At 49.3% G+C, this 11,107-nt stretch overlaps 1 protein-coding gene across 3 annotated transcripts; it reads left to right on the top strand.

Annotated features, from left to right (window-relative positions):
- Positions 1 to 1,280: 1,280 nt before the first annotated feature.
- On the top strand, positions 1,281 to 10,425 carry LOC137786271 (glutamine-rich protein 2-like). 3 transcript variants are annotated; one of them, XM_068578033.1, is made up of 18 exons: positions 1,281 to 1,805; positions 4,052 to 4,537; positions 4,625 to 4,687; positions 4,784 to 4,891; positions 5,147 to 5,408; positions 5,537 to 5,622; positions 7,081 to 7,203; positions 7,288 to 7,356; positions 7,456 to 7,620; positions 7,707 to 7,825; positions 8,147 to 8,212; positions 8,457 to 8,558; positions 8,881 to 9,036; positions 9,156 to 9,306; positions 9,409 to 9,520; positions 9,625 to 9,723; positions 9,986 to 10,114; positions 10,216 to 10,425. In XM_068578033.1, exons 1-17 carry the CDS (start codon positions 1,530 to 1,532, stop codon positions 10,063 to 10,065), a joined length of 2,523 nt encoding a protein of 840 aa, XP_068434134.1. In that variant the 5' UTR covers positions 1,281 to 1,529; the 3' UTR covers positions 10,066 to 10,114; positions 10,216 to 10,425. The 3 variants fall into 3 exon arrangements, with proteins under 3 accessions (XP_068434134.1, XP_068434133.1, XP_068434132.1); XM_068578032.1 differs by having other exon boundaries at positions 9,153 to 9,306; positions 9,628 to 9,723; XM_068578031.1 differs by having other exon boundaries at positions 9,153 to 9,306.
- The last annotated feature ends 682 nt before the right edge of the window (positions 10,426 to 11,107 follow it).

Raw genomic sequence — 11,107 nt, 5'->3', positions numbered from 1 at the left:
AATCATGATGTCATTATTATTATTATTATTATTATTATTATTATTATTATTGTTATGAATCACAGCACATCGTTCTGGTAATTTATCGCTCTGTGAGAAGTTTCACGATTCAATCGGATGTTAAGGGAAACGCTCGTGTTTACGAAGCTGATTTTATACTTGAATGTCTCGTTACAATTGGCTTGTTTTTATTATCAATAAATATTATTTTGAACATTAGCTTTGGGGCTTTTATCTGGATAAACCACAAGCAGTCTTCTGTGTGTAATGACATGAACACATGTAAATATATTAACTCTTCATCTTTATTAATTTGACTTGCATATTAATACAAACTTTAGAAAACAAAACATTAAAGTAAGTTTTAAATATCTGAATCTTCAACAGTCGTATTCAAACTTTAATTATCGTATTTATTGCTTTCTGTCTTTTACTCAAGTCATGAAAATAGTTAGAAGATTGTTCCCTGAACGCAGCATGACTCCCGCTTGTTGCCTGGTTACCAGCAACGCTGCAGCCCAACGTGGGCCCGCGAGGAGGGAAGTGACGTCAAGCGGGAACAACGTTGAATACTACATCCGGTCACAACAAGAAAATAAAAGTGACAAGTGTGACAGAGTGCTTCCTTTTATAAAAGTACTACACAGTAAAAAATACTCTGTTTCAGTACAAAGTTCCTTTTATCACAGGTGTGTCAGTATAATCAGTACGCTAGTATTTTAAACGGTGACCGTTGTACTGTTATATTACTGTATCATGAGATGATATAATATGATAAGGATTTTTGGACTAATCGTTTTCGCTGTAAAATCTTTTAGAAATTTGCTTTGTGTGGAAATAAATAAAATTGTAAAGTAACTTAAACTGTCAGCTGAAAAAATTGTGGTTTAAAATGTCATAAAAAGAAACGGTAAAGTTTAAAGAACTCAAATTTGTACTTAAGTACAGATTTATTAATCCAACAAGGGGAAATATTTTTTTGCGACAGCAGCATTTATACATAAGGTAAGCAATTAAATATTTTAAAAAATGAATAATAGGAAAAATGCACAAGTTATACGAAATAAATAGAATAAGAAAAATACAAGAAATATACAAAACAGAATAGAATAATATTACATTCAATCAACTTACAAAGCAAACACGTGCGATGTAGGCTGCTTAGTTACATTTCACCAATAAAACTGGATAGTATGATCATTTTTAAAACGACTTCGTTTAAGTTTTATTTTGAAGGGCGTCTCGCTGTGTTTCCGGTGAGCGCGTGCGTTTGACGCCGCCGCGGTGGCCGTTAGTTTCCTCCAGAGCTGTCACTCACATTCCTCCAACGGACACCGAGATTAAAGCCGCGGGATGCCGGGCACGAGTCTCACCGAGCGCCGCGAGAAGAAACCACTGAAGTGACTTTTAAAGTATTTATTTCTGCTCTTAGTCCGGTGTGTCGTCACGAGGGAGCCGGATAGCGCGCTGTCACGAGCTGAAGTTATTCTCACCGGGAAAGTTTTGACTTCTAACGGTCGCGAACAAAGATGTCGGAGGAGACGATCGGCGTGTTCGACCTGTTGAATTTAGCCATCGGGACGCCTCAGAGGGGCGCGGTCAACTTCAGCGCGCTGCACGCGCTGCTGCACGTCATACTGCTGCAGCTGGACGTCCGCGAGACCCGCTGGAGGAGGGACGGGGACATCAGGGGGGAGGAGGAGCCGCGGCCCGGCCACCGGGACCCGGCCCACAGGGGGCAGAAGCCACAGCATCCCGCGACAGGAGCCTCCGGCACCGGGACCCGCGAGGACGAAGAGGAGCAGGTAGAGCACCGGACCCCGTGACGTCACAGTGCCCCCAATTTCCTTTCTTTATTTACTAAATAATTTACATTTTCTTAAACATAATGCACTGTATTTAGTGGTAAATAATCAATGTATTAAATAGATATGCATATTTAATATATTCAAATGTATATACAAATATTTTCAGATATATCGAGATATACAAATATTTTATAAAATATTATTTAAAAAACTAAAATATATACTTGTATATATTTGTCTTAATTTATACAAAAATATTTAATATATTAGCATGTGTACAAATGTATTATATATTTGTATATACAAGTATAAACATGTTTATCATTTTAATATGGATATATGAACATCACAATATTCCATATATCTACAGTATATGTATAAATACATGTCAAATAAGTGAAAAGTATGAAATACAAGGAAATAGAAACACTTAAGTTGTGTACAAGTACCTTGAACATGTACTCAGTTGTGTGACTCTGCACCTGGAGGCCACGCCCCCAGCCGTGATGTCACAACAGGTGTTGTCTATTGTTATTGTCTATTGTGGCGTCTTCACACACGTTAAAGTTCAAATGTCTCGCACGAGGCCAGAGACAATGGGAGACGTGTCACATGACCTCTGTTCAGGTTTCTGTCATCGGGACGCCGACCACTCGGCTTTTATCCCGAAAAGACAAACGCCCGGAGCGAAGGAATGACCTCATTATTCCTTCGCTTTGGGATAAAAACGGGTGTTTGTCTTTGTCCAGACGGCGTCAGCGCTTCCTCGCTGACCCCTCCCCCTCCAGGGGATCAGTCCCCTGGAGAGAGGACGAGCTGTCAGGGGAAGAATAGCTGCAGGTGATGCTCACCTGAATCATTCATGTCCTCTGTGGCCACGTCCGGGTCAGCCGCCGTATCCGCTGACTTCACCACGACGAGCTGACCCGGAGTGACCTCTGCAGGGAGGTGAGGTCCAGGTAACAGCTGACTGCTCACACTGAGGCACGCAGGTGAAGAGTAACCAGCAGCTGTGAGTCCTGACCACCAGGGGGCGACTCCTCTGGTTGTATAGAAGTCTATGCTTCATGTGTTGAAGCTGCATTCTCTCTCCTGACCACCAGAGGGGACTCCTCTGGTTGTATAGAAGTCTATGCTTCATGTGTTAAAGCTGCATTCTCTCTCCTGACCACCAGGGGGCGACTCCTCTGGTTGTATAGAAGTCTATATAAGTGACTCTACTTCTCTCTTGATGTATTCCCTCAGTAAACATTTTAAACAAGAGTTTATGTCTCAATCTCTAGTTTCTAGTCTTCTTCTATACAGCATGATGTTCATTTAGGACATTATGGTCTGTTAGAGTCAAACAGACCATAATATGGGGAGGTTTTAGGGGCGGGGCTACAGGGTGATTGACAGGTCTGTGTGGTGGAACGTCGCTGATTAACCAGCTGTTAGTCATTCAGGATGCTGATGAAGCTCTGTGGGGTCGCTATGCATCACTTCATGTCACAAGTTACACACTCACAGCTCAGGAATGTCCTTTGTTTCAGGGCTGACAAACACACACACACACACACACACACACACACACACACTCACGTTTACTCTGCCAACAAACCCTGAAATAAACATTTCCTGGTTACAGAAGTGTAACAGCTTGACCCGTCTCATGTGGCCTTCCTCCTCTTTGCCAGAACCAACACTACCTCTTTAGTCCACAGGGGGCACTAGAACCAACACTACCTCTTTAGTCCACAGGGGGCACTAGAACCAACACTACCTCTTTAGTCCACAGGGGGCGCTAGAACCAACACTACCTCTTTAGTCCACAGGGGGCACTAGAACCAACACTACCTCTTTAGTCCACAGGGGGCACTAGAACCAACACTACCTCTTTAGTCCACAGGGGGCACTAGAACCAACACTACCTCTTTAGTCCACAGGGGGCGCTAGAACCAACACTACCTCTTTAGTCCACAGGGGGCACTAGAACCAACACTACCTCTTTAGTCCACAGGGGGCACTAGAACCAACACTACCTCTTTAGTCCACAGGGGGCACTAGAACCAACACTACCTCTTTAGTCCACAGGGGGCACCAGAACCAACTCTACCTCTTTAGTCCACAGGGGGCACTAGAACCAACACTACCTCTTTAGTCCACAGGGGGCACTAGAACCAACACTACATAAGTTTGTCGTCATAACTTTAAACTCGATGGTAGATTACTGATAATAACGTGTTTGTCTGTTGTGTTTGCAGAACATTCCGGATCTGAACAAACCAAGAAACATGAAGGATGAGATGAATGAGGAGATGAAGATGGGCACAAATGAGGAGATGAAGATGGGCACAAATGAGGAGATGAAGATGGGCACAAATGAGGAGATGAAGATGGGCACAAATGAGGAGATGAAGATGGGCACAAATGAGGAGATGAAGATGGGCACAAATGAGGAGATGAAGATGGAGATAAAGGAGGAGATGAAGATGGACATAAAGGAGGAGATGAAGATGGAGATAAAGGAGGAGATGAAGATGGACATAAAGGAGGAGATGAAAGAGGAGATGAAGGAGGAGATGAAGATGGACATAAAGGAGGAGATGAAGGAGGAGATGGAGGAATTGAAGGAGGATTTGAAGGAGGAGATGAAGGAGGAGATGAAGGAGAAGATGAAGGAGGAAATGAAGGTGGTGATGATGGAGGACATGAAGGAGCAGATGAAGGAGCTCTGCCACCAACAGCAGGTGAGACCGTTGAAAGCGATATTAACACAGATTACTCATAAAATACTACTTTAGATATAATATCTACTTCACTCGTTTACTCTTCAGGCCGAGGCGGCCTCTGACGTGGAGCAGAGCTGGCACCGTGTGGACGCTCTGGAGCACGCAGTGGTGAGACGTGACCTCCGCTGTCAAACGGTGTTTCCGCCACCTTGTTTCCAAGGTCACGCTGAGCGTCGTGTGGTCTCTTGTGTTTCCACCGGACAGAAGTTTCTGAGGGAGGCGGTGCAGAGGCAGCTGGACCCGGAGGAGCTGAGTCGCTGCGTGACCTGGGACGCCATGGAGGCCTCGCTGGTCAGAGAACACCTGCCCCAGGTGAGACCACAAAGCCAGTCTAGCTAGTTAGTGTTCGCTGCTAACGGCTAATGCTAACTAGCTAGATTACACAGGTGAGACCCCAACATCTAGTCTAGCAAATTAGTGTTTGCTGAAAATGGCTAATGCTAACTAGCTAGACTACACAGGTGAGACCCCAACGACTAGTCTAGCTAGTTGGTGTCCTGCTACTAACGCTAATTAAAAGCTAATCAAAGACCGAAATGTCCTGGAGCGACTCTGTTTTTCTTCCAGGAGCTTTCAGAGGTCTCAGGACTCGTGCAGGACGCCGGCCAGCCGGCAGCTCCTGGAGCGCCGATCGCTTCTGGACCGGTTTCGATGGAGGATCCCATTCTCCCTCTGGGCCTGATGGCTGCCAGCGTGCCGGAGCGCTACTCGGAGACGCTGGAGGCCCTGAGGACGCTCGGCCTTCTGGGAGCTCGTGTCTCCGCGCTGGAGAGAGGGAAGGCGGACCGGGTCCAGCTGGACCGGCTCACAGAGCACTACGCCGACCAGAGTCAGTTCAAGAAGCGAGAGCTTCTCGTAGCTTCTTTCCTGCCACACTGACCAATCACAGTGCATGTTAATGGTCACGCCGGGCCACTGACCCGTGACACCCGACCTGTCCTGATGTTGTACGTTCAGGCTCGCGGGAGACGTCCAGCACCCTGATGGAGCAGCTGGACACGCAGAGGGAGCTGATCAAAGGCATGCTGAGCGACCGAGACAAGGTGAGAGACCCCGCCCCCACGAGGAGCGCCACATTCTCAAAGTCGTTGTGATGGTTGTGATGGTGTGACGTGTCGTCCAAAGCGAGACAGTGCGGAGGACATGTTAGTGAGCCTGACCCACCTCAACATGGAGGGCCACTCAGGGAGTGAGGAGTCCTACCTCAGGTAACCACAGGTCTCACAAGCACCTCAGAGCACAAGCGGGCGGGGACGTTCCACCAAATGTAGACCAGAACCGGTCCTCTGGTTCCGCGCTTCAGTCTCTTGAGGGCGTTCATGTTCATCACCGTCATGTGCAGGAAGTGTGTGAAGAAGCTGGAGGAGGACGTGAAGCAGCTGAAGGCCACGCAGGCTTCATGTGTGGAGGGAAGCTCAGACAGGAACCTCCAAGACCAGGTCAGGAGGAGGAGAAGTGAGGGGGGGATGGGAGGGAGGGCAGAGCTGTTTGTGTTCGGGGTTTCACTTCTGATGAGGTCCAGAGACAAGAACCAGTGAACCTGTTCGTCACCAGTATGTTCAGCTTTCTAGTTGCAGCTCGTTTCTGCCCTCAAGTAGACAAAATATATTGAAATGAATGACCCTTTGATGTTTAAGTGCAGAAAGCTGAGATGTATTATTTTCCATTTCAGTAAAAAGAAAAGTCCGTCTGTGAAACCTCAAACAGGAAACAGCAGCTGCTTCATGAACGCCGCTTCTCACCACGTCTAACCTCTGACCTCTGACCCCAGCTGGACGACTTGCGGGCCATGCTGGAGGACTCGATGCAGTCCTTGACCTCTCAGCTGTCCGAGGCCGAGCGGGACGGGAGCGCCGGCGGCCCGAGCGCCGGCGGCCCGAGCCCCGCTGACGGCGCCGAGGGGCCGGTGACCACGGGCAGGAAGCTCAGCCAGCTGTACCAGCACTATGAGCAGCTGCAGGACACCGTGAGCGGCCTGCCGCCGCCCGGCGCAGGCCGAGCAGGGCGGCCGGACGCAGAGGCAAGCTGACCTTCAGCTGACCTTCAGCTGGCCCTCTGTCAGGAACACGGCCACTCTCACCACCACAAGGACACAAACCAGACGCTTCTATAGCTCTGCTAGCTCCAGCTGTTTGTCCTCTTCAGGCTGGCCTCTTCCCAGCATGCATTGCCCGGTTCAGCAGCACGCCTCTGTTACGTTATCAGACTCCCTGTGGAAGTTTTTTTTTCCAAAAGTTGTCCTGCCCTGTCAAAACCCGGTGCCTACGTTACCCACTATGCAATACGGGTGGTTGTGGCGTGTTATGCTAGTAGCGGCTAACGTAGCCGGCAGCAGAGAAGTCATCTTCTTTACAACTCCAAACACACAGATTAATCTATTTTATGAACTTTCAAACTTGTAGTCTTCAGCCGACTCGAGTGACATCACCTGAGGACGCATGTGTGTGTGTGTGTGTGTGTGTGTGTGTGTGTGTGTGTGTGTGTGTGTGTGTGTGACTCAGAACCTGGAGCTAGTGCACGACGTGCAGACGGCGATCCTGCAGCTTCAGGCCGAGTGTGAAACGCTGCATGAAACCACCAGACGCCTGACGGACGACAGCAGGAAGAGGCGGAGCCACATCGAGGTGAGACCTCTGAGTCCTGAAGGAGACGAGAGGAACGTTTGTGTTCTTCTCTGCTTCACGTTTGTGTGGTGTTGTGTAACACAGGAGCTGTTCAAGACCACGGAGGAGCTGCAGGAGAAGAAAGCCGACAAGCATCTGGTCGAGAGCGGGATGGTGAGTATTGTCTCTTCCTGTGGTCTTACTTCCTGTGGTCTTACTTCCTGTGGTCTTACTTCCTGTGGTCTTACTTCCTGTCTCCCTCCACACCTGAAGCAAGCAGATAAAAACGCTCTGGAGAGCAAGGTGAGCCGTCTGCAGTTTGACTCGGTGACCGAGCAGCTGAACGTGATGTTCCACGAGCTGCTGAGCCGAGTGACGGGTCAGGAGCAGGACTGGAGCAAGGTCATCGACCAGCTGTCCACCGAGATGGAGCACAAGGTGACCTCACACACACCTGTGCCCTCAAACACCTGAGACCTCACACACACACCTGAGACCTCACACACACCTGTGCCCTCCCTCAGTTGAACAGGATGGAGTTGGACTCGGTGAAGAAGCAGCTGGAGGATCGATGGAAGAACATCCAGCGGAAGCTGAAGGCTCAGAGAGCTCCAGAGCAGGAGGACGCTGCTGGGATCAGGAAGTAAGAGCTGCGTGTGTGTGTGTGTGTGTGTGTGTGTGTGTGTGTGTGTGTGTTTGTGTGTGTGTGTGTGTGTGTGTGTGTGTGTGTGTGTGTGTGTGCGTGTGTGTGTGTGTGTGTGGTCTCTCGCTCTCACTACACAGCTAGTTTCCATCAAGACGTTATTTTAATCGGGTCAGATTTGTGGATCAGATTCTTTCTTTCAAACGTTGCTCTATCTTTAACGTTTAGTCTCTGCTGGTTAGTTTCCATTTGAAGTGGCGCTCCAGTAGAAACGCGTCCTTGTGGGCGGCGAGGACTCGTGACGCTCCTCTGTGTTTGCAGACAGCTGGTGGACAGGTTTCACTGCCTCTCCTGTGACCGGCCGGTCGTCATGCACGCACACGGACAGTGAGTTCACACCCACGGGCCTCCTTATTATGGGATGTTTAAACTTCTAGTGTCTTTTTTTTCTTACTTCCTGTTGACTCTTCCTGTGGTCTTACTTCCCGTTGTTTTACTTCCTGTGGTCTTACTTCCTGTGGTCTTACTTCCCGTTGTTTTACTTCCTGTGGTCTTACTTCCTGTTGTCTCTTCCTGTGGTCTTACTTCCTGTCCCTAAACCTCTGCTCCCGTGTGTTCCTGGTGATGAAAGGCATCCGGTGAAGCTGCCGTCCTCTGCCGGGCTCGCGCCTCACAAGTCCGTCAGGCCGTTCACCGTTTACGCTATGGAGCAGTTCAGGCAGCACTACAGGAGGTGAGAGCCGCAGAGCCTCCGCCCACCAGCAGGGGGCGCCAGAGCCCCAACGGCATTCACTCAGACAGGCACACAGTCTCAGCCTTCAAACCGACATGATAGTGTCCCAGTACCTTTACCAGTACAGGTACCAGTATCTGTACTGATACCTGTACTGGTACCCAGATGATAAGAGAAAGTCCACTATTTCAGAGTACCAGGGGTGCGAGAGTCAGAGAACCAGGGGTCCCAGGTGGACTGTACAGTACTAAACTTGAATGTGCGTTACCTCACAGTGTGCCCTGAGATCAGAGGCACACTACAGTACGAGTCTTCCTCTCAGCCTGAAGCCCGCCGCCGCCGGCCTCAGCTACGAGGCGGCCGTCAAGAGGCGGCAGCAGCTGCAGAGGAGCCACGATGTGATGTGCAGCCAGATAGAGAGCATGCAGAGGACCATGAGACACGGGGACCAGAACCAGAACCAGACAGGGATCCAGCAGTGAGTCAGGGACAGGGAGGAGAAAGAGGAGAGAGGACAGGAGAGGAACCGACAGGAGGAGAGGTGTCGGGTGTCATGTGATCTAGATCTACTTCCTGTGTCCTCGTGTCTCTCAGCAGCGAGCGGCTCCCCGAGGGGCCGAGTGACCCCGGCTTCCTGGCCGTGTCGCGGAGCTGCGGGGGGAGATACACCGTCACCTCGGCCGGCCAGCGCCGCTCCTTCCTGCAGACCCTGAAGACCCACAGCCAGTTGGAGGACCAGGGGGCCCAGGTGAGCCGGGGGCGGGGCCTCCACCTTGTATTGTTATATTCAATGCATAAGCAATGACTCTGTGTGTGTGTGTGTGTGTGTGTGTGTGTGTGTGTGTGTTAGGAGGAGGTTGATATCATCGGACTGGACGGGCATATTTACAAGGGGCGCCTGAACGCACTAGCCAGAAATACAGAAACTAAACTACCTACAATTACAATCTCTACCAAAGATGGTGAATGTATTCTGTCAACATTTTAAACGGTTATGATGATGTTGTTGTTGTTGTTGTTGTTGTTGGTGTTAATCACATGTTGTTGCCTCGTTCCTCTCGTCCAGCAGGCAAAACTAAAGACAAGGCCAAGAGCTCTCTGCCCCACAAACCCGGCGCTACTCCAGAGGTTCATCTCCCACACAGCGCCAAGAGCAGCCGCTCAGGTGAGTCACTCACTCACTCAGTTCTATGTTCCTGAGCTTAAAGGGACGGTACGCATGTTGCAGAGAGACCAGCCTCAGGTTTACTGAGGCCTCTTACCTTCACTCACCAGACTCCATCCACAAAAACACTCGTTTAACAGAACACGGCACTCTGCACTCTTAGTAGTGATATTGTGTGACTCGAGGGTCAGAACTAACATCACAGCAGTGCATTGTGGGAAGTGTGTGAGTCTCACCACCCCCCTCACCCCTCTCTGTCCAGTCTCCAGCAGCTCGGGGAGGGACTGGCCCGTGTCGGCTCTGGGCTCAGTGGAGAGCAACGAGGAGCCCCTGGACCTGTAGGAGGTTCATGGACCTGTAGGGGGCGCCGCCCGCCTCCTGTCATGTACAGGTATTAAATACTTCAATAAAGCCTTTAGATACTACTTCTGAGCTCTTTGTACACGACAAGTCATGACGTTGTTACACGTTTCATGTTTACGCCCAAATAAGGTCTCAGTCCGTCCCTCAATGCAGTCTCACTTCCTGTCTGAGCTCCGGCCTCGTCGGTTCCTACTGAACACGTCGCACTCTGAAAACACAATTGTGTAGTTTCATCTTTGAACTTCATGTTGAAGTTTATTTATTTGTAGTTGTTGTCAAACATGAGGATGTTCAGCTTTGTGTTTGCGTCACAATAAACTGGAGTGATGATGATGATGATGAAGGAACAGTGCTGTGTTTTAATGGAGCGCCATCAGAATGCACTCAGGACTTTAGCGTAACTTTACATTATAAACTAAACATCACTGTCCGTGTGGGAGGTCATGTGTTGCATCATGGGAGCACGAGGCTCAGAAGCTCCGCCCACATCAGAAGCTCCGCCCACATCCTCCTCTAGCACCAAGAGAAGACGACACAGAAGTACATCATACTATGTTTTTATTAAACGTATAAATACAACTTCTCCACAGAGGAAATAAACATGAAGTACTTCTCTAGAAAAGAACTTGGTAAGAAAACACAAAGCTGTGGGTTCAGAACGTCTGACCCGACCGAGACAGGAAGTAACAACGACCTGCAGACCGACAGGAAGTAACAACGACCTGCAGACCGACAGGAAGTAACAACGACCTGCAGACCGACAGGAAGTAACAACGACCTGCAGACCGACAGGAAGTAACAACGACCTGCAGACCGACAGGAAGTAACAACGACCTGCAGACCGACAGGAAGTAACAACGACCTGCAGACCGACAGGAAGTAACAACGACCTGCAGACCGACAGGAAGTAACAACGACCTGCAGACCGACAGGAAGTAACAAGGACCCGCAGGTCTCCATGATGTGAGACTGAAACATGATACTGTGATGGACTAGAGATCATAAACAGACGTTCGAGTCA

This window comes from Clinocottus analis, unplaced genomic scaffold, assembly GCF_023055335.1.
Source record: "Clinocottus analis isolate CAN_PGR_092001 unplaced genomic scaffold, fCliAna1.0.p SCAF_16, whole genome shotgun sequence".
In the NCBI taxonomy this organism is placed as follows: Eukaryota; Metazoa; Chordata; class Actinopteri; order Perciformes; family Cottidae; genus Clinocottus; species Clinocottus analis.
The sequence above is the reverse complement of the archived record's forward strand: the minus strand, read 5'-3'. Positions and strand labels throughout refer to the sequence as shown.

What these genes read in the sequence shown, in the direction of transcription:
- LOC137786271 (XM_068578031.1), top strand. Translation starts at nt 1,530, where the DNA reads ATGTCGGAGGAGACGATCGGCGTGTTCGACCTGTTGAATTTAGCCATC. An exon ending in GCGAGGACGAAGAGGAGCAG is followed by an intron (nt 1,806 to 4,051) that starts GTAGAGCACCGG and finishes TTGTGTTTGCAG; the next exon opens with AACATTCCGGATCTGAACAA. An exon ending in CCACCGAGATGGAGCACAAG is followed by an intron (nt 7,621 to 7,706) that starts GTGACCTCACAC and finishes GCCCTCCCTCAG; the next exon opens with TTGAACAGGATGGAGTTGGA.